Raw genomic sequence first — 22,069 nt, forward strand, 5'->3', positions numbered from 1 at the left:
TAAAACTGAAGTGAACAATTTAGGAGTAACATATACTTGCATTTAACAGGAAAAGAGCCAAAAACTACTGCAAACTGCAAGATCAGGAAACCTACTCCCACTATCCAACGTAGATGCTAGATTTTCAAGATAAGCTTCTTTTCTACTGCCTTGCAGACACCGATCAGACTTCAGAGTTTAGCAGTATTTTGAAGGTGGTATGACACATGAAATGAGAAAGTAGGTGTGCACTAGATATTCACGTGGTGCCAACACATTGCCTTTCTGACACTACCAATCCTAAGAAGAGCACCAGCTCTTAAGTCCCATGAAGGTAAGAAATTAAAAGTATAACTGGCTGCTGCCTCTAACAAAATAGATCGACTTCCAGCTCCAGGCTCTACACATAAATCATTTAAAGTCTGCTCATATGAGAGGTAAGGCTGGTTTTTGGTTGGGGGTGGTGGTTGGTTTTTTGTTTTGTTTTGGGGGTTTTTTGTTGGGGTTTTGTTTTGGTTTGTTTTTTTGGTTTTGGTTTTTTTTTTTGGTTTGGTTTTTTTTTTTTTTTTACACCTGTACTATGGGTTAACACCTCAAAAAAGCCATCTCATTAACAAAAGGAAAAGAAGTTTCTTAGAAATTTATGCAAATTATTAAACAATCTAATTTCAATAAGATCCCAAACCCAGAAAACCACTAGCTTTATTATGCACATACACTGAGAATAAAACTAGATCCCTCATTCTTATGGAGAAGAGATTACACAGTTTAAAAAAACAAACAAAAAAGCCACAAAAAAAGACTACAGCACCACCAACACCCCAAGACCTCCAACTAAAAAGCAAACAAACAGAAAAAAACAAAAAAACAAACAGAAAAAACAAAAACCCAAGAAATCATAACATTAGAAACTGAGACTTACCTGCATCTGTATGACTGCATCTGTTTGTAGGAGAGTTGTCTTTGCCTGGGCATCAAATACAAATGGGTATGTGCAAATTGTAACAGGAATATCTGTTAACTAGAATGAAAAGAACCATGTCATATCTCAAAAACCACAATCATGGTTAAAGAAGCCATTACAATAGTGCTCATTTACTACATCTATTTTACTGGAAAGAGAAAGAAATCTTTACTCATTATCAATGCAGGACCAAAGCATCTTAGGAAAATTCATTAGATTTTCAACTGTTTAGTACTTCAGCAAAAAAACCAAACCAACCAACCAAAAACCACAAAAAAATCCCCAAAACCAACACACACACAAACAACACTCCCACTTAGTACATTTTAATTTCAGAACTTTTATTACGGCTAGTGGATATCAAAGTAGTCCTTGATTTCAAATGCTGCTCTGAATTTGCAATACAAAAAATTACATATTTTTGCCCCACAAAAACCTTTTCAGATTACAGCCATGCTAAATTAAAGTTTTACTCCTAACAGAACACATCAGACAATCCTTGACATTCATATTTCTGATTTCCTTACATTCTGCAAAAGAAATCAGACTGCAACCAATCTTACCTCAGTTAATCCATGGTTGACATCCTATGACAGCATTTGCACAAAGGTAGCAATAATTAAGATGAAAAAGCAGCATTAGTGTCTGCATTAATTATTCATCTCTGATGTAGAATTAAAAATATTTATCTACAGCTTCCCCCCCCCAAGAGAACGTTTACCAAGAAATCACTATCAACCGTAAACACTCTAATTAACCTACCAAATACAACCATGCCTTTCAACACCCTATATATCAGTCCTTAAAAAAAGGACCATTAAAGTATCATGTTTTCTTGGATGTAAAAATTTAAACATTTAAATGTTTACTTCCATACACTAATAAATATGACATTTGCTTTTACTTATGTATTTCACTCTCAGATGACTGTAGCATGTCAAGTTCAATGCAAAACATTTCTAATGAGTAAAAATTTAAAAAGACAGAAGAACCCCACCACTTCATGATAAGGTCTCAAGAATCATTTGGGTCTATGATAAAATATGATATGAGAAAAGCAACTGACTCCTGAAATTTGAGACAGACCAATACATATGGCTGGGACTGTGTGGAGACTTCTACAACAAGCTAGATCAACTCTGCTAAGAATCTAAGCTATCCATCTGGTGCTATGGTACCCTCCTTATCCTCCGCTGAAAGCTAAGTTTGTTTCCACAAACAGCCTGCCAGCAGGCAGAAAACAGAAAAAGAATAAAAAGGTAATAACCAACTAATAAATCTAAAATTTTACTATATATATACAAAACTCAGGAGTCAAATATGTAGACATCCATGGCTCACAGAAAGCAATGGCCAGAATACTTTGCTTTCTATCTGTATCCCTAATTCCTACAGGAAACATCAGATTTGAGTATCCCATTCATCATATGTAGATTTATACAATTTTGTACTCCTACTGTATCTACCATTATTTATCCCTAATTCAAATGGTTTTTCTCAACTCCCTTAAGCCGTATCTCAGGAACAGCTCTTTAAATCAATAATTCATTATTTAGTACCTTCATTTTTTCCCCACTCGTTTTTCTGTTGTTGAAAGAACCTAAGTTTTTCTTCCAAGTTTCTCTCTGAGAATACTCTGCATACTTCTGAGATTCTCTTTTCTTCCATATTTTCCCCTCCACGTTTTAATTAAGGAACTGAGCAAACAGTTTTGCCTCAAGTTATGACAATAAAAATTACACTAGCAAAAGAAATTTTAATTCATTATTACTGATTCAACACAGGAAACTAGTGGATATGAAGGCAGGAAAAGGCCATCAAAACCATTTATGACAGAGATCTGACTAAGGCCATGGAATTTCCTTCAGTCCTATAATAAAATCAAAGTCACTTTTTCTGCTGAACTTGAAACTGCACAAATCCATGACAAAATAATGATGATTAAAGGGAAATTCAGTATCCAGTATTTTCTCAGTAACATCAAGCTACTGCTCAATCTTCCAATTTAATTAACAAATGGAGCTTAAGACTTTCATTACCAAGCAATTTTCTAGCTCTCATTTTCCCACATTCAGTATTTTCTTCTCTAATCATGACATATGCAATTTGGGTTTGTTTACATCCATTTAAGGCATAGCTGCAAAGGTCATCATCTTTTAAATTCCACCACTTCTGTCCCCTTCACCGGCATACCCTTGCTCTGTTCCAAATAAACAGCCTGCTCTAATTCCAAGGCCCTGCAATGCTTATCCCTAGCTTCTACATCTCATTTAGTATACCACCCTTCTTAGCTACCAACACCAGCCTACATCACACACCAGTTATTTTTTTCAAACAAGCTTGGCTGGAACAAATGTCTGTCATGACTGTCAATACCGACTCATTATTTCTTTACGCTCCCCCATCTCCCTGCTGTTGTTATTTTACATTGCAATTTTATTTCTTTGGTAAACAGCATCATTTGCTTTGTATTCATAAAATACAGCAAAAGTAGGTCTCCCATGTTCAGGACCTTCCAGGTACTGCTGCAAAAAAATTAAATTTAGGTGGCTAGAGAAAGCATATTAATTTACTCAATATTCTTTCAAAGAGTAAGTCAAAGAACTGTGTGGCAAAATCCTATCCAAGTCACTAGTTCTCTGCACAGTCATTAATTTACTCCCACTTACCACTCTTCTGTTTACAGATCCAGGAATTAATTATCTCAGTTCTTGTTGCTATACTCAAAGTAGAAAACTATGTTAGTTGTCTGTCCCCTGTAACTCCCTATTATGCTTCTAGACTTAGTTTTCCAAGACAGTTTCAGCTTTCTCATTGACTGCACTTATCTTATATAGCAATTCACGTTATTCTGGATGTTTTCCCATCATGAACTATCGCTTTCCTAACTTTTTTGACATGGCAAGTCTCAAATGACAGCATTCCAAATCACTTTTTAATTGATGGATTAAAATGTTGAACAGTGTCAGTCCTAAGAATGATATCCTACAAGAAGCACCTATTTAACAATTCTTCCTTAGCTAATACCTGACATAAGATGAGTCTGTTCAGCATCAGTGATCTGTGAAGATATTTTTATGAAAAGAAAGTGCCCATATTTAGACAATCTACAGACTTCTAAAGGGACAAAACCAAAACAAAACACCACCAAAAAAAAGCCAAAAAAAACCCCAACACAACTTACCATTCCAAATACCTGCTGCTGGACCCAGTTGACATAGTCATTTCTGATATCTATCAAGTCTTGTATCTCATGAATGTAAAATCTGTCATACTGTATAACTTGTCCTCTTTCATTTACCTAAAGAAGTGCAATTGATTTTTTTATTAGCACTTTTTATAACAGTTTTCAAAAGGATATTTTCCATGTTTTTCAAGCATTTGATACGTCAGCCACAGATACCCAGCTACTAAAAAAATTCTAGAAAAACAAGAATGCCTACAAGAATGCAAAATACAATGTTAAAGACACGGACACATGGATTATTCAGAATCCCATCAAAGATGCTAAGCAAAATAAGATTAACTGAGCATACAGCATCGCACAATACAGTGCTGCCACTTTGAAACATCATACAATTGCACAGGAACAGTGATGAACATACATACTCATATATACAATGGAACAAATACTTGTTCCTGTATTTGCAGAAATGTAAGAACTGTGATTCAAGAACTCTATTCTTAATTACAGTATGAATACTATCTCTATTACCCATGACCAGAGGAACAGTTACTATTTTAAAAACATTAAGCTTAGAAGACGACAGAGACATGGAAAAGTAACTTATATAAAGGTTTGTCTTTACAGTATAATTTTAATCCAGAAGCAACCACACTTTCCTAATACACACTTCTTTTCCCAAGGACTGTTAAGCACCATTAACTGCCGAAAGAGCAAGACCCCTAATTCTGTCTTTATAACCAGATAATCTAAGCCTACTTTTCTCATACATCTCCCCCACCACCCCCCCATACCACCAGATAGTAAATCTGTGTAATACCCCAGATAATGTCATCCCATTTTTTCCTCTTACATTAGTCCACACCAGCTAATTATTAAGACTATACCAATATAAATAGTCGGACAGCAGGGTAGGTACAAATTTAACTATTGCTACAACGTAGCTACATATTAGTCAAAGTGGGGTTTCAAAAAAAAGGAACTTGGGAGAGCCACATTACAATTCCACAATCACCCATGAGGCTTTAAGATTTTAAGATCAACTTCAGCTGTCAAGATTTACAGCTACTGCAAGCCTGAGCAGTGACAGAAATTCTAAAGGAAGCAAAATAATCATTTATTATACACCAACAGACTTCCATATGGGAATCTGTAATGGACATCTTTGCACTTTTAACACCAGATAGTTACTAAACAGTCTTACTGTCAGCCTTAATTTGATGGTCTCCATAAAAAAGAAAAGCTGAGCAAACCATAACATACACATTCCAACTTCCAAAGCAGAAAGTTTTTCCATTCTTTCTGACAGCCTGGGGAGGAGGGCTGTTACGTGTAGCACACAAAGGTCCAATTTAGACACCTGTGCCCATTTTGCTAGATTGTACAAACACAGCACCTTAAGGAATGCCTAAAATGCTCTTTTAGCATATAAGGACAAAATGCCATAGGACCAGAATAAACTACAGAGGGGAAAAAACAGGGGGTGGGAGGGGAAACCTCAGCAGCAACAGTCTGGTTATTCCAAATGACTTAGGCTGGTTTTGTTCAAAGTTCATAAATTCATTCGTTTTAATGAATTAAGTTACAACACTAACAAACAGAACAAACAAATCAGAAAATAAATGTTTGTCTTGGTAAAACTCTGCAGATCTTTCTTGTTCAAAATACAGCTTGCTCTTAGCTTCCATTTGTGATCTTATTTGCTATCATTTCAAGCTTAAGAGGCAGCTCTTTCCAACATACCCTCACAGATGCAATTGACTGGGTCAGTCTGTGTTCCCAAGAAAACAGTTAATTCCATCACCATGTCAGATTGGAATCCAGAATTCCAATGGTTCATAGGTCCAGATGGAAAAACTACAGATAATTCTGTAGATGCAAGTCTAAGTATTTAAACTCTTTAGTAACTTCACTTCTTTTAACAACTACACAGCACACAGATGCTGACAAAAACAGATAAATAATTGGTTAAAATTATGTAAACATACTCTATGCAATATTTCCAGAACTCTGAAAGCCGTGTGTAGAAAATTCGTAAGTATTCTTCTTTCAGAAGCTGGAATGCCAATCTTGCACAACTTCAAAAGATGGACTACAACATCCTTGTAGAGTTCCACTATCTTGAGGAACAACGGAGGTTCAAGTACAGACCACCAGTTTTCTGTCAACAAATGGTGAACACATGAACTGAATACTTGCCACTACAACATTATGTTATGCTATCCTTTCAACTAAAAACCATGTTTTTCTAGAAAACATACTTGTCAGTTACCAAAGACCCTCAAAAAAAAAAAAAGTTTAACACAGCAAGAGTGGTGCAGACTTTTAAACAGCAAATTACTCTTGTATAAATAATGAAACCTCTCATCAAACGCTCTATTGTTACACACCAACTCTTTAAGTGTATTCATCCAGAGTACATGACAGTATCACGAAGTAACATTTGACATAAAAACAGATGGCTCAAACCCTGAAATCTTGACTTAAGCTAACAGTCCCGAGAGCAACGGAAAGTGATGGAAAAGAAAAGGATCTACAGTTCAAAGAAATTATCAGTTTGCTTTTCTTTACAGCAGACAAGCTCTTTACTCTCACCAAAAACTACTGAAAAACACAAGAGATGGGTTACAAGGCAAAAAATAATTGAGGAAGAAGAAAGCACCCTCTCAAAAAGATACCATTCAAAAAGGAAATATTCAGAAACCTCAATTCTCTAAGCTGCATTTCAGGTGACAGGAGTCACAATAAGAAGGTGTAAAGAAGTACAGTTAATAGAGCTATTCTCAGGTGCGTATTTGAGGACCACATCTTAGGATCAGTGAGAAAACACGAACTGCTCAGAAGCAACAAAACTGGTGCTGTACTCAAAACAAAGACAATTTAACATCTGCTCTGCGACACTTCTGGAAATTGGTTAGAGCTTGTTAGCTGTCTGACCATGTACTTTTCACTTTAAAGTGTGACAACACGTTCCAAATACACTGAACTACACAGTTTAATTCCTTCCAAATGGAATCGGTCCAAAAATTACAATACCAGATGAATTCATATGGACAGCCAGTTAACGCACCCAGAAGCAACAGAATAGGTGTTTTCCTACCCATCAAGCAATGTTAACCCTTAATTTTCTCACTGGGCAATTCTACAGAACTGTAAATACACAGCAGCTGTTGCTGAGACCATATCTTCACTGATGGATTTTTCTATACATTTTCACCTGGAGATCCTTAGTTTTAACAGTAAAGAATTCAGTTTCTTACCAAGAACTTTCAGAGGAGCTTTTTCTAGGTTCAGAATAGCTGTTCCAAAAGGAATAGCTAACGTTGTGAAATTGTTTGCATCACTCATCAGTGGGCATTCTGGTAGAGTGAGATAGAGCCTCAAAGCTTCAACATCTGGTAAGGAGCTGGTCAATTTGGGAATAAGGTTCTTTTCCAAACTAGCTGCCACCTACAGCACATCATAAAATTCTGTTTATTTTAATGCAACTGTGAATTTAAACAAATGCCCACCTAGATAAAAAATAATTTAGAAGACAATCATCAAGAGTTTAAATTATACTATTATACATTTAGAAAAAAGACGGTATATTAAACATTAAAATACAATATGCTGATGTGTTACCTAATTGTCACAACACTATATAGTTTTATGTATTTGCAGTTGATATATTATTGAGTAAAGAAAGTTAATGAAGGGTCAGAGCAAGCATAACAATAGTATTTCTGGATAGGTGTAAAACAGAAAGATAATCCCAAACATAAGGAAAATATGCAGCACAAACCTGTTGTGATATATGAGTGTGGTCAGGCTGTATAAGTTTGTGAAATAGTAGTCTAGCAGCATTCATATCAACCCCTGAGAATCTAGTGCTGGTTTTGTAATGATCATCATTGCTGCAGAAAGAAAAAAAATACTAAGACTGAATCCTGTATTCTCAGCAACTCACCTTGAATTTTTAGCCCTACTAAGGAATTAAAACAAGAGAGATCACAGTATCAGAATTCCATTTCTTATATGACCTTTGAAGCAACAACAAAAAATCTTCTCTAACTGCAAGACAATCGGGTAAAAACACTAGGATCTAAACCAGTCTGTGCAATATATTCCCCTTGAATTATATACAACCTATGGCTGAGAAGTAATGAGTTTTGCTGGCTGACGCAGTAGCAGCCAGGCAGCACATGCTTCCAAAGACTAGCAGGAGACACACTGCATTTGGGCCAGCTGACAAACCATATGGCAGTAAAGGAGCTATAAGTTTAAACTGCGGGTATCAGAGTAACAGTAAGATAAGGAAATACTGGAAAGGTGTTACAGTTGTAAAAAGAGACACTAGGAAGGTAGCCACCATTAATTCTGTTCACAGGAATACTTGTTTAAAAGCCTGACCACTTACCTCAAAGCCAAAAAGCTCCCATTCAGGCACCCAGCTGAGGAGAACGTTCCATCAATTTCACTGAAATTGTTGACATGAAATAAGTTAAATTTATTTTGTTTTCTTTTAACAAATTAGCAATAGCAATAAAAATACCTGCATTTAATCCCTAGTAAATTACATTGCACAAAGGATGGAACTCTAATATGATTAAAAAACACTAAATAAAACCTCCATTCAAGACTTGATGCTTGAGACAGCTCAAATGAAAGCAAGTCTTGCAATTTATTTTTCATTTCTTTGCATCCTCCTTTATTAAAGTAGAAGCAATAATCTTTGAATTGTTCTCATATTCCTTTACATGTACTGTTATTTTTTCCAATGTGCAACTAGATACTTAATTTAGTCTTGTACAGTCATCTGTCACAGAGATGACACAGACTAAAGGATCTAAACTACTTGACAAGCATGACAATGAAAGCACAGCAACAGCTCTGCATGTAATAAAATCAGTAATTAAAAAAAGCTTTGCTATGTATGTACAAAACCCCACTAATGCCCAATTCATACGTAAGGTTATGAAAGACAACTTCTTTCCTCAACATCACCTACTTAGCTATCTCTACAGGAAGTCTTCCAGATGGGAAAGTCAGCAATCTTTGAATAAACGTTTCATTCACAGTCCAGATCTGCTTCAAAAAGTCAGGATACCTAAAATCATCTGGTGGCACCATGTTCTAAAGTTTAAAGAAAACATAAAGAATCAGGCACACAAAATTAATTTCTAGAAAAATCACAATCCTGTGGTTGAGCTCTTTATCTCTTCATTGACTAAAAATTTGCCTACCCAGACTACTACTGTGACTTAAGCCCAAGGATAAATTTACTGTATTCCAGCAGTTCTGCATTCACTATTAAAGCAGGGCATAGACTAAAAACATTTAGTGTGTTAACTCGCACCACAGCTTACTTAATGGTAAACTCCCTAAACATAGATTACTTTTCTGTATGAGGAACACCAAACAAGCTTGACATAAGAGTAGCAAGCATCTCTTCTCCCTAGTAACTATGAGCCATTTAGCTTACTGCCAAGCTGTGAGCATACAGAAAAGGAGCCATTCAATTTTTTGGACAGCTGCTCTCCCACCCCGCTTCCATCAGATTCCTGAGAATGAATCATGTTTCTCTGAACATTAACTGCATCATCAGCTGAGCTGCATTTTGATGTGCTGCTCATGCCAAATGAATTCCAGTAAGATTTCTAATAGTAAAGAGGAGCAGAAGGAAGACCATCATTTTGAGTAGGAGCATTGGTTCAAAAAGAGATGGCAAATAGCACCAAAAATAAGGTTAAACTAGAAAAAGGAAACATTATTTCTCCTGAGGGTGCAGTCTGACAACATAGCTGACTCAGTATAATGATGACTAGCTGTTGCCAAAAATCAGTACTTCTGATCCCATCCTACAGGATCAGGATGAGAAACCCTCTTGCCGTTTCCCTTGTGTCCAGCCGAAGTGTCATTTAAATCCACAATGAAACAACTCAGGGAACTGAGCTGCCCAAAAACTAGCTTGAGAAAACAAACAGATTTTGGCTGAGACCCCTTAACTGGCAAGGACACACAAGTCCCAGGAGTACAGTACTCGCATAACTTTGAAAGAATTCATTCAATACAAATTATCAAACTAAAGAGTACTAAAAGGGATACTTTTGTAGCATCTAAGTTCATCTATTGCTAATACTTTTTGTACAGAACAAGCCACAATAACTGCATTCATACGATCTCCAGTTCACCTCAATTAGTCAGTCAGAATCTACTTCAGTAATTATGAAAGTTGCACACGAGAAAGTTTTTAAGAAAGGAGTTTTAATAGAGATGTTTTGAGGCTATATTATCAGTAATTTTTCCAGTCGACACCTGCTAAGCAAGATTCTTTCAAATACAGCAATAGTTACCACAACTCAATCAGAATTAAGGAAAAAAAAAACCAAAACAAAAAACAAACCTAGAAAAATTGATTCTGTACAACCAGAACAGGCTGTGGGAGCAAAGGGTTGCTGCAAGCCTGACCTGTACTCATTTTTTCTTGACAACAAACATGTTTCCCACTAAAATCTGTTTTCCTACATGTCCAAATTAGTTTTCACCCCACACACTCAGGTCTTGATGCTTCATTAATCCCTATGGTCTAATATCTGCTGGGCTATATTGGAAACAGTCCCATATATCTTCATCTTGTTTTTTCCTCCCAACTCATCCTCTAAAAGCATCTCCTTTCCATCATACTCCCACATGGCCATTTTTACTGTGAAGTGCTTCTAGATGTTTTTCCATACTAGAATTTAAACAGATCAATTCTTGTCCTTTTAAAACTTAAGTTTTAAGACTAGCATAAAACTCTGTCACATAACAAACTATGTCACCACCTATGATTTTTAGCAAAAAGCTCCATTTGTTTCCTCATTGTTATGGTATGCTAAAATGGCTATGGAGCAGAAGCCAGCAAAGCTGCAGTCAGGAGTTACTGAGGAGGACTGGGCAGGGGTGAAGAGCTCAAATATTCAATCACCTTTTCCTTTATGAAAGGAAAAGAAGTGTATGCATCCCTCACTCAGGAAAAAAGCTTATGCCAAAAAGCCTCAATTGCTTACTGACAGCTAACACTCAATAACTGGATCCAGGTCTTCCAATCACTAAATTGTCTAGTGTCTTGTGCTTCCACACTGTTCTAATGAACTTTACAACGTAGTCACGCACCTTCAATATGAAAATCTTTCAAAATCCATCAGAAAAACTAACATTTAACTTTGACAGAGTTTGGAACTAAAGTATATTTAATTTGTTACCTGTGGATAAAAGTAGTGTGCAAAACTTTGGTCCCCACCAGAGAAAATTCTCTTTACGCAGTAACACTCCTCACTGTCTGCAATAGGAATAAAAAACAGGCAACTCAAAATGTGAATCTGAGAAATGATTAAAACACTGCAATCAACACTCAATTAGAAAAAGGTTCCTTTATTACATAACCTCACTGAAGTAGATCTTTGCAATACAATAGTTAAGACTATGTTTAACTGAGGTAAACGTTAACAGCTCTAAGTTTTAGCTTTAGTGCTAACAAAGGACCTAACCCAACAGCACAAGTAAGCATGTATTTCCTACAGCAGAAACGGGACTTTAGGGAATAGAGCACAGTGAAAATGAGCTGTTTGGAAGAAAGTGATTATAGCTCATATTTAGTTTAAATCTCAAGTTTCGTAAGACACTATAAAGGAACAGGAATCCAAGAAGTAAATATGCTAGATGTTGCTTACCTGTGGTTATCGGGCATTGAGTACTATAAGGAAGCCAGTTTCCTTTTACTGTGAAGGGACTTTTCCTATTACTGGTTGTTCCTGTACCTAATTGCCCATTACCTCCAAGTCCAAAAGAATAAATTCTTCCAGATGAAGGAACAAACGCAGTAGTGTGCTGCCTAGGGCAAACAAAATTCAGTAACAAAAACCTAAGCATTATGCTTTGTGCAGGCCAGCTTAAGAATTGTGTTAAACAGTATGTTAAAGGTCCTGTAGTACCAAACACTCTACTTCTCTATTGGCAATGCACTGCCACTGGCAATAGTCCATTTATACTCCAGTAGGCAATATTCCGTTTTCATGAAAAAGTTCATGGAACGGAGATGCCAGGTTCTGCTTTGAAACCCTGCTCAGGCACAGTCTGACCTTTAGAGCATATCTCTAGACATTCAAAATTTCTACCAGATTGGCTGCATCTCCTTTCCCCTCCCATCCTTCTCAACTCTAGATGCCCTCTCTCCTATCATGAGCCTGGGAAGAACCAGTATTAAATTTATGCAGACTATTAAAACAGAATGGGTCCACTAGATGTCAACCAAACTGCTAGAACGATAGCATATTCTTTAACCCAAATAACAAAGTGTGCCCATCTCTTAAAAAATTATGTTGCCTCCCTCACTTTGTCTCCTTAGAATACAATTCTTTGGACAAGAGCATTTTCATGTGTGCTGGCAATTTTTCCAATTTCTTGGGTGCTATTATAATATATACAATAAAAACCCATTAGGAACTGAAGCACCATACACTATTACGGGTATTTCACAAAACAAGCTGTGTTTCCAAATTTTACACTTATCCTCAGTGATGTTCATGTACCTCCCTAACACACTTGTTCTTTAACAGGAAATGATAAAGCAACAGCAATAAACAACACCTTCACATTTCACACTGATTATTCACACTTTCAGTTTAGAAAATCAGAGCCTCTCAAACAGTATAACTTCCATTAGTTCTTCCATTGAATGTTTTTAAAATCCCAGTAAGGTTTCTAAATATTTTTTGTTAGAGACCATCTTGTCTTCCCTAACCACAAAGGGTAAGAAAAAAAAACAATTCATATTGCAATATACACGAAGTTTTATACAGAACAAGTTATAAAATTTGCAGTGCTAGCACGGAATAGACCTTACCTGCCACAAGTGATTTGTGTGACAACACTTCCCATAAGTTCAAAAACCTTCCTTGGGTTTATCTCGTGGCTGGTAGAGTTATGACCCAACTGACCATAGCCTCCAGCTCCAAATGTAAAAACCCCACCTTCCTAAACAAATAAATTATTTGCATTAAAATAATAGTATATCTCAGAACAAGAAAGTTAACAGAAATAGGGGTTTAATAAATCTCCTTGTCTGATGATTTTGGAATTGTGAGGAAAGGAGAGAAAATATACATGCACAAGAGGGCCCTGAGACACAGAAAGGTCACAAGTTAATTGCAGTTATGAAAACGTGGCACAGCTATCAGGTATTACCTTATTCGTGTTAAATCGCGTTCTTGTAATTTCCATATTATACAATAGTCCTGCCATTAACTTGTGTCAATAATAGATACTAATCCTCGTTTTTCCTCTTTTCCAGTTTTCTTGACGAACTACAACAGTATATAAACTCACACTATTAAAAAAGTATACTTTGGCTTTTAAATCCTGAATATAAACTTTAAAGCAATTATTAAATAGGAAGCTGCCCTCCTCAGGCAGATGATGCAGAGTATGACTGAAATAGCCAGCTTCATTATTCGAAAGCATAAGAAACCAGAAAATTTCAACACTGTCGTGAGGCAAGTCATTTTTTAAAAGTGTTTTTGATTAATTTAATCAAGAAATTAACCAAAAACTTTAGTGAAAGAATCTTAAATCAGAAACATTTTCAGAAGTTATACAACTTACCTTACAACAACTTTGAAACTTTCCATTTTCAAATGCTTTGAAATTGTAAAGCTGTTTCTTTCAATTCTACTCTGCATCAGACTGGACCTCTGCTGGAAATCATCATTAAAATGGCAGCGTCCGCTGAGAAAAACCAACAGCCTCATTCACTGAATCAGGATAACAAACAGTGACAGGTTTTTCTGAATTTCAGAAGGACTTGAAGAATGCTCACACATATACATAGTACTGTCTACAAAAGATATAAGTCAAGAGCCCTCGTTCTGCAAGGCCTATCATGCAAGGGAAAATGGAGCTATATAAACAGGTGACATAAACAATTTGTTGAAACATTTACAGTAAATTCAGTATCTTAATTGAGTCCATCAGCTTTAAAGCAAGTTTGAAGTTAACTTCTGTACATTAAAAAGGGAAAAACATTTAGAACCCAAGTTACAGATTGGCGTTTTCTTCACACTCTATACTTCCCTAACCTCACACAATACATCAATATCAGTTTCAGGATTACAAAGTTGCCACGTCTTTTTCTGTTAAAGCGAGAGAATATTTTAGGACAAAAAGCAATTGTTTGTGAACAGTCCTTTCCTTTCACTGTAAAAAAAATTAAGCATGTATAAACAACAAAAGTATGACCATATTTAGGCAGATCATATTCTTCAAAACAACTTTTAACTTGTTGCAGTACAAAAATTCAAACTAAAACATTAAAAAATCCATACATTTTCCAAAAGTAAGTAAACACAAATGTTTTTCTTCATAAATAAAACATTAAAAATAGTTACTCTCAAAATTCTAATGCCTTCTACAACAATATTCTGAATCCAACAGATTCAGACATGAAATGGATATTTAGTCACTTGCCCAAATCTTGACTGGCCAGAAGTGTTTTCTACTGCTATCAGTATTAAGCCCCAAAATACTCTGTTTATAAATTGATACATTTTACTGAGATTGATGAACAGCAAATGTCAAAATGTTAATACATACTGATTTTTACCTAAATGTTGAAGTCTAATCCAACCAGCAAAACACAGAAAGAAAAGTACGGGAGTCAATCATTTAAAGCAAGACATGTATGTTTTGGTTTACCCACCACAAAATAAAGGTACTTATCATTACTTGATCCTCGAAATACACTATTCATCACTAAAATGAGTGTAAGAAAGAACACTAGCATTATACAGTCTATGTTGCTCCTAGAAGTTTCCAAGTAAGTTTAAAAGTTTAAAAATAAGACTCCAAATAACGCGTTTAGCCAACAGTTATGTATAAGGCAATTTAACACATTTCAGCTTTCTATTTTAATCATTTCCTACATCTCTGTACGAACATGCCACATTGACACAGAATACGTGCTTTTTTTCCAAACTGGCCTGGAAATAAGTGGCCAACTTTTCATAGAACCTCACACTATAATACCTACTAGTGGATTATGTAAATCTTCCATTCTTCTATTGGTTTGCCAATAGTATGTAAACAGCTGCTGCACAACAGCAGACAGAAGAGAGGAGTGAGAATATGTGAGAGCAACAACCCTGCAGACCCCAAGGCCAGTGAAGAAGGAGGGCAAGGAAGTGCTCCAGGCGCCAGAGCAGAGATTCCCCTACAGTCCATGGTGAAGACCACAGTGAGTCAGGCTGTCCCCCTGCAGCCTATGGAGGTCCACGGTGGAGCAGATCTCCGCCTGCAGGCCGTGGAGGACCCCACGCCAGAGCATGGGGATGCCCGAAGGAGGCTGTGACCCTGTGGGAAGCCCGCGCTGGAGCAGGCTCCTGGCAGGACCTGTGGACCCATAGAGAGAGGAGCCCACGCTGGAGCAGGTTTGCTGGCAGGACTTGTGATCCCATGGGGGACCCATGCTGGAGCAGTTCATGGAGGACTGTCTCCCATGGGTGGGACCCCACACTGGAGCAAGGAGGAAGGAGCAGCAGAGACAATGTGTGATGAACTGACCACAACACCCTTTCGCCATTATCCTGCACTGCTGGGGTGGAGGAGGTAGAGAAGCCAGGAGTAAAGTTAAGCCCAGGAAGAAGGGAGGGGTAGGGTGAAGGTGTTTCAAGATTTCTTTTTATTCCTCATTACCCTACTCTGACTTTTGATTGGCAATAAATTAATTTCCCCAAGTTGAGTCCCCAAGCTCTTTTGCCTGTGACAGTAATTGGTGAGTGATCTCCCTGTACTTATCTTGACCCACAAGCCTTTTGTTGTATTTTCTCTCCCGTCCAACTGAGGAGGGGGAGTGATAGGGTGGCTTGGTGGGCACCTGGCATCCAGCCAAGGTCAACCCACTATAATAGCAAGTAGAAAATCACTAAGAAAATTTTAAACAACCACACGCACCAATCTCCCCAGCATTTAATTTAAATTCAAATTTAACTTTGTCTGATCAGTGATAATAGCAATACTAGAGGCATTACAGTCAGAAAACAGCTAATCTCTTCAGGATACATTAATGTAAATGTCAATATCTGCATAATTTTAATAATGCAACATGCACTGTCATATCAAAAATGTTATATTTCGTATGCTCAATTTCACCAAATCTGACAAAAATTTAAAACTACCGAAAGATTTCTTGTATTTGATAAGTTTTTTCAAATATTTAACCATTCTTCCAGTGTTTCCTCAACTTCATCCAATAAACTTTGAAGAAATTTTACGCAGAATTTTGTTTATTATTTCCTATTCAGGTAGCATCTTCTCCTGAAAACATTAAAAAAAAAATCAAAGCATAAACGTATCTTTAAATACTGTACCTTTGTAAGGGCAGCAGTATGGTCTTCTCCACAACATATATGAACAACCTTCTGAGTTCTCAGTGACTTTAGCAGCGTAGGAACATACCTGTCTGAAAGGTTTAATACAGCAGTAGGTCGCTTATTTTGAAAATAAAAATCAGAAAACAAATAGCTCTGCTCATTTATTCTAATTTGGTTCCAGTCAAACAAGCATTTTAAATTTGTTAGCATAATACAATCATTATGACTGAGTTTATGTATCTTTAAGATAGAAGCATCAATACAGAAAAAAAGAAAAGACTACTATACTGAAATACTTTGTAGCAAATAGTCTCATTTTCACTAGCATAGCATCATATGTCAATACATAAATCATGAAATAGGGAACAGCACGTTAGACCTGCCATTGGCCATGAGAAAACAAATGACAGTTGTTTTGAGTTGTTTCTGTGCTTCATGTTTTTAAAGTGTTCTTTAAGTTGGTATCAGTTGGTCATAGTTCTGTACTACTAAACATATAATAAAATGGAAGACTGCATAATTAGGAAGGACAACTAACTTCCCTCCATCACCACAGCAAATCAACTTTGTCATCCAGTTGAACAAAGGCAATTTTTTTAAATGCTAATGCTAATGTCTTAAAATTTGTCAGGTAAGCTAAGATGCCTGGAAGAAGCCCTATCAAGACATAAAAAAGGGATTTTACTGAGAAGTGATGCTATATAAAAAACTGGGGTCATACATATTCCAAAGAATATGTAGAAGCAACTGAAGTCTCCCATGAAAATTTTATTTCTGAAAAGTACATCTAATTTTCTTATCACATAAGTGTGACCAGATCTAAAGTGTTAATTCAGATACGCATTTTAACTACAACACATTTTTCTTATTTTAAATAGTTGTAAGAACAATGAACCAGTGAGAAAGTTTGAATTCATGAAACTAGCTACAGATTATTCTATACTAAACTGTGTATTACAGGAACCTGATAGCATATACTCCCATCTTGGAGCCCTGCACACGGATAGTGCGCATGTAACATAATACAACTAACAAAGAAATAATTTTTTGTCTAACCTAACCACTTGCTTAAAATCGTTAGTGAATATCAAGACCCTAGTAGAGGAAATTTTGGAAATGGTTAGCTGAAACGTGTGAATGATTATCAAAAGTGGCCTGAGAAAGGCAGACACCCACATGGCAGTAAAACAATGCAGATGCCTTAAATGTGTCTACTAAGGACAACCAAATAGTTTTGATACAATACTGGTTTTGTCAAGCAAGTTCATCTATCTACAATTCAGTTCAAACTGTAACTACTGCACAGTATTTTAATTCAATCCTGTTCAGAAAGTTTAAGTCACAGAAAAATCTAGAACAGGGAAAGAAAACAAGTCAAGCAAGCTAGAATTTCAACATAACGCTGTTGGAACTTTCACTACAAAACAGCCAAGGAAGAAATCTCTATGTCTTCCTTATGCAATTGCACATGACATCAGCACTCTCCAACAATATTCAACAAAGGTTTGTTCTGTCTGCTCCTTTTCTAGGAATACTGCTGTCTTTAGGTTCGCAAAACAAGACCTTCAGCATGAAATTTTACTGAAGTAATGTTTACTTACCATTATCATCATTAAGACCCAGCTGCCCAAATTTGTTGCGTCCCCATCCAAAAATGGCTCCAGAAAGAGTTAGTACAAAACTATGAGCTCCTCCTGCTGCAATCTGTGCAAAAGGGATTCCCAGCAGAGATTTAATCACATGTGGTGAGTTTTGTTTTTTATACTCATAACCTAAGCCTAGCTGGCCATATTTATTTTGTCCCCAGGAAAACACTTCACTTCCTGTTTAAAAGGAAAAAAAAAAAAAATACCAAGAAATACAATCAGTATAGTTTAATTATACAAAGTTTATTTACTGTAAGAAAAGCTAAAAGTTACTCTTCAAACATTTTTGAGTTTGAAAATGCATACAAATCACTGATGTCTGAAGATAAGCATTCTCATGTAACTTGCAGACATTCAACCCAAATATTTAATCAGACTGACAGTATTTAAATCACATTCAAAACCTTCAAAACTGCTCTTAACATTCCTGTTTCAACAGTGTTAGATAAGTTGAGTTTGGTTATTACAAAGCAAGGTGCTGTTCCATTGGGAGTTCCACTACTGCATATATTTTTATGCAGAGATCTTGCTTAAGCGGCATACCGGACATGCAAAAATTTCCAATTTCCAATCACAAGCCTCATCTAAGCTTTTATATGGTAACATACTTAATTTTCACATAGAATTTAAGTGACTATATTTTAAATTTTAAAATATTGTATTAATGATATGATCAGTGAAGCACAAAGTTTATAATGTCTCTTGATGCCTTACAAAGAAAAAAAAATTCTGAAGAATCACAAATCACAGAGCTAATTATGTTAAGATTGCCACCAAAATAAAATGTTCCCCTGAACAACCAACGTTTTGCCAAGGTATTTACTATCCTAAAGATCAATACCTAATCACAAAGATATTTTGGTTTTGCTGATGCAATATGTTTCAAACAGTAATGTTACCTATGTTTGTCCTATCTCTATCTTCCCAATAAGTTTTATCAAGATGGAAAATGATGAAACCCATCCCCTAGGGTACAGGTCTCTCAGATTTTATGTATTTATTTAAACAACAACAACCAAAAACCAAAAGCAGACAAAAAAACCCAAACCCTAACGCACCACTTTTATACAAAGCCTTCCTAACACCGAAGAAATCCTATGCCAATCATTTATAATCACACGAACTAATCTACCTTATCAATATCCCATATATAGATCTCAAAATGCTATGAAGTCTCCTCTCAAAATGCCCGATGCAAGTAAGTTCATCCCACCTTCCTCCCTGTGTGGGTCTCTTTTGAAGGCCATAACCTTGCTACATTGCAAGTATTTCTGCAGGTTCTCCTACAACCAGGAAAAAAAACCCCAAACCAACAAAAAAACCACCCTACAATGCACGTGAAGAACAGAAACATAGAGCTGCAAATCCACGAATGGGCAATAGGATAGTGATACTGTACTTGAAGCTTGTAACTATTTAAAACACTGAGTGAATTTTATCTTGCACTTTTGACCAATAGAATGCTTAACAGCACAATTCTGATACTCCCCACATCCTACTGCTGGTCTTAACCCAGGCAAAGGGTTATTTGTAAATCCCTGTCTGCCTGTACTGAAACCAAAGGAATGTCACTAGGTTATAATGGTAAAGACACCCAGGAATACACAACAGCACAGAAAACATATGAGCCCATGAAAAGTCACATACAGAATCAAGGCACATATAGTCAGTTTAAACTGTTATATTTAAAGAAAAAGAAAAAAAAAAATTCAACATGTGATTAACACCTCCCTCCCCACAGCTTATTTGGTTCATATTCTAACCACACATTGTTAAGAAACACTGTCAAACTATAGTCTTTCTCGAATTTTTGTTTTGAGTTTCTAAGTTTCCATTAACCCTGTACAGCAGCCACTTCTTCCAAATGGAAGTTTCAGCCACAACTCTCCTTTGTCACAATGAGACAAACAAGCAGCAAATTTAAATTCGTATTCATTTCTGGAGAGCTATTCTATTAACTAGACATGCAATACTCTTACATGAGTGAGGCCAACTAAGTATGTTCTCATAGCCCCAGCAAAACTTTCAAGACAGATGTTTAAACCTTTCAAAAGGTGCGTTATAACGTGACATTACATTTTAACTATAGAAGCATCAACAAAACAGAGGTTTTGCAATAGAAAAGCAGACAAGGAAGTCGTTGTCTGCAAGCCTCAGTAACTTGAAGTTACAGGTTAAAATAAGACTAGTGACAAAGTGCCTTGCTAGCAGGATGAAAAAGAAATGAGACGATAAAAAGGAGAGAAAGAAAAATTAATTTAAAAAGGAAGTTCCATGAAATCAAGATGATAAAAAGCAAAAAAGCATAAGAAAAAAAGCAGAACAACACAACATTTGTTTGTACATTTATTTTTTAAATTCAAGCTTCCATCATTAAATTAGACTTCCCCTACCAACCTGAAATCCCATCTGTGTTAAGTGGTAGCATGTTTTAAAAAAAATTTCCTTTTTAAAAAAGACAAAATAAACATTGAAACGTTTAGAAATATCTGGTAAGAAATTACACAAAACTTCAGATAAAATTGGCTTACCTTTTGAGAGTGCTAGCGAGTGATAATAACCACAAGCAACTTGAACAATTTGGATCTCTGATAAGCTTTTAATATTTCTATCAGGGTAAGAAAACAGAGAAAGAATTAAGCTACTAGGTCATGGTATGAAATATAAAGTCATGCCAAAGGGTAATATACAAAAAGCGAACCCTTTTTCACTGACGTATATATGAAACTAATTTAAATATCCTAATTTTAATTAGAAGCTCTTTAGTAAAGTCTTAAGTCAAAACTGCTTCTTTTCTAACACTTTCAAGGACAGGTTCTGTCTTATTTTCAAATTAATAAAGTCAGTAAAAAAGACCATAATGAAGAATTAGGGAGGTTCCTGTGCTAGGAAGGAGATGTCACACAGCTGAATGGAGGAAATGAATACCAGCTGCAAGAAAAAAATTATTCTTACTTTCGAGTTTCCAAAAGAAAAAAGGTTTTACAAACTTCTTCATATCAGTATTAGATATAAAGACTGAATTAGTTCCTGTTAAAATTTGAACACTCAATTTTTCATCTCTACCAACATTAACTTCAATCAAAACTTCAGTTGATTCAGAGCTATTAAGTATTGCACAATGCTATAAAGAAGTTGCAAATACATATAGATGTGCATTAAATCTAGTATGCTTTCAACTTTTGATGAGAAAAACAGTTTCTAAAAGGTCTGTGGGCTTTTAAATTTGATACAGGAAAAAAACCACTTTAGTCATTTATATCTTTCATGTTTATACATATGTCACAGATAGCCATGACAAAGTTATAGATTACTAATGTTTCAAGGAACTGTTACTTTTGCATGTCTCTTCCCTATGTAAAAAACAAAACTAGAAAAGAAAACCTCCAGCTTGCAAACATACAAACTTACTGCTACAGACAGTTCCACTGATTTCAGTGAACCTATTCATCACAGTAAAAACGTGGACTTCAGCTAGCTGGAATGCTTACAGCATTCTGAAAACAAGCTAGTGAATCTGGCTAGCATTCACTTTTATAACTAGAAGGCATATTATTCAATCACAACTAAAAAACTTTGGGGTGAAAACTGAAGTATCAAGATCAGATAGCAAACATGCCTTCTTCAAATGTACTCCCACAACTGGTTTTGAAAGTTTAACATTCTGTTTCTCTTTAACTTCTCTTTAATGGCAGTTAGCAATCCCCATTTACATTCTGAAAATACCTACCCTACTTTTCCAACATAACTCTCATTCTTAGTACATGACTTAAAAAATGAAAAAAAAAACCAAAAAAACAAACCAAAAAACCACAACCCCAACAAACCAACCAAGCAAATCCATAACACACTTCTCACATAAGCTAACTTTTTGTGAAAAGGAAACTGTCTACAACATACAAGTGCCATA

At 35.9% G+C, this 22,069-nt stretch overlaps 1 protein-coding gene across 5 annotated transcripts in view; it reads right to left on the reverse strand.

The window, feature by feature from the left end:
- HERC4 (HECT and RLD domain containing E3 ubiquitin protein ligase 4) overlaps positions 1 to 22,069 on the reverse strand; it is a 37,237-nt gene that overhangs the window by 9,217 nt on the left and 5,951 nt on the right. For 4 of the 5 annotated variants that reach the window (XM_069795745.1, XM_069795744.1, XM_069795747.1 and 1 more), the window contains exons 5-18: positions 20,691 to 20,767; positions 18,115 to 18,336; positions 16,511 to 16,602; positions 12,994 to 13,124; positions 11,822 to 11,982; positions 11,354 to 11,430; positions 9,118 to 9,242; positions 8,527 to 8,586; positions 7,912 to 8,023; positions 7,388 to 7,577; positions 6,116 to 6,288; positions 4,128 to 4,244; positions 1,507 to 1,530; positions 902 to 1,000 (exon numbers count right to left, since the gene is read on the reverse strand). In XM_069795745.1, the coding sequence (XP_069651846.1) occupies positions 902 to 1,000; positions 1,507 to 1,530; positions 4,128 to 4,244; positions 6,116 to 6,288; positions 7,388 to 7,577; positions 7,912 to 8,023; positions 8,527 to 8,586; positions 9,118 to 9,242; positions 11,354 to 11,430; positions 11,822 to 11,982; positions 12,994 to 13,124; positions 16,511 to 16,602; positions 18,115 to 18,336; positions 20,691 to 20,767 (1,660 nt within the window). The remainder of the gene's footprint in view (positions 1 to 901; positions 1,001 to 1,506; positions 1,531 to 4,127; positions 4,245 to 6,115; positions 6,289 to 7,387; positions 7,578 to 7,911; positions 8,024 to 8,526; positions 8,587 to 9,117; positions 9,243 to 11,353; positions 11,431 to 11,821; positions 11,983 to 12,993; positions 13,125 to 16,510; positions 16,603 to 18,114; positions 18,337 to 20,690; positions 20,768 to 22,069) is intronic. The other variant, XM_069795748.1, reaches the window with a different exon arrangement.

Source organism: Haliaeetus albicilla, chromosome 11, assembly GCF_947461875.1.
Source record: "Haliaeetus albicilla chromosome 11, bHalAlb1.1, whole genome shotgun sequence".
NCBI classification, from domain to species: Eukaryota; Metazoa; Chordata; class Aves; order Accipitriformes; family Accipitridae; genus Haliaeetus; species Haliaeetus albicilla.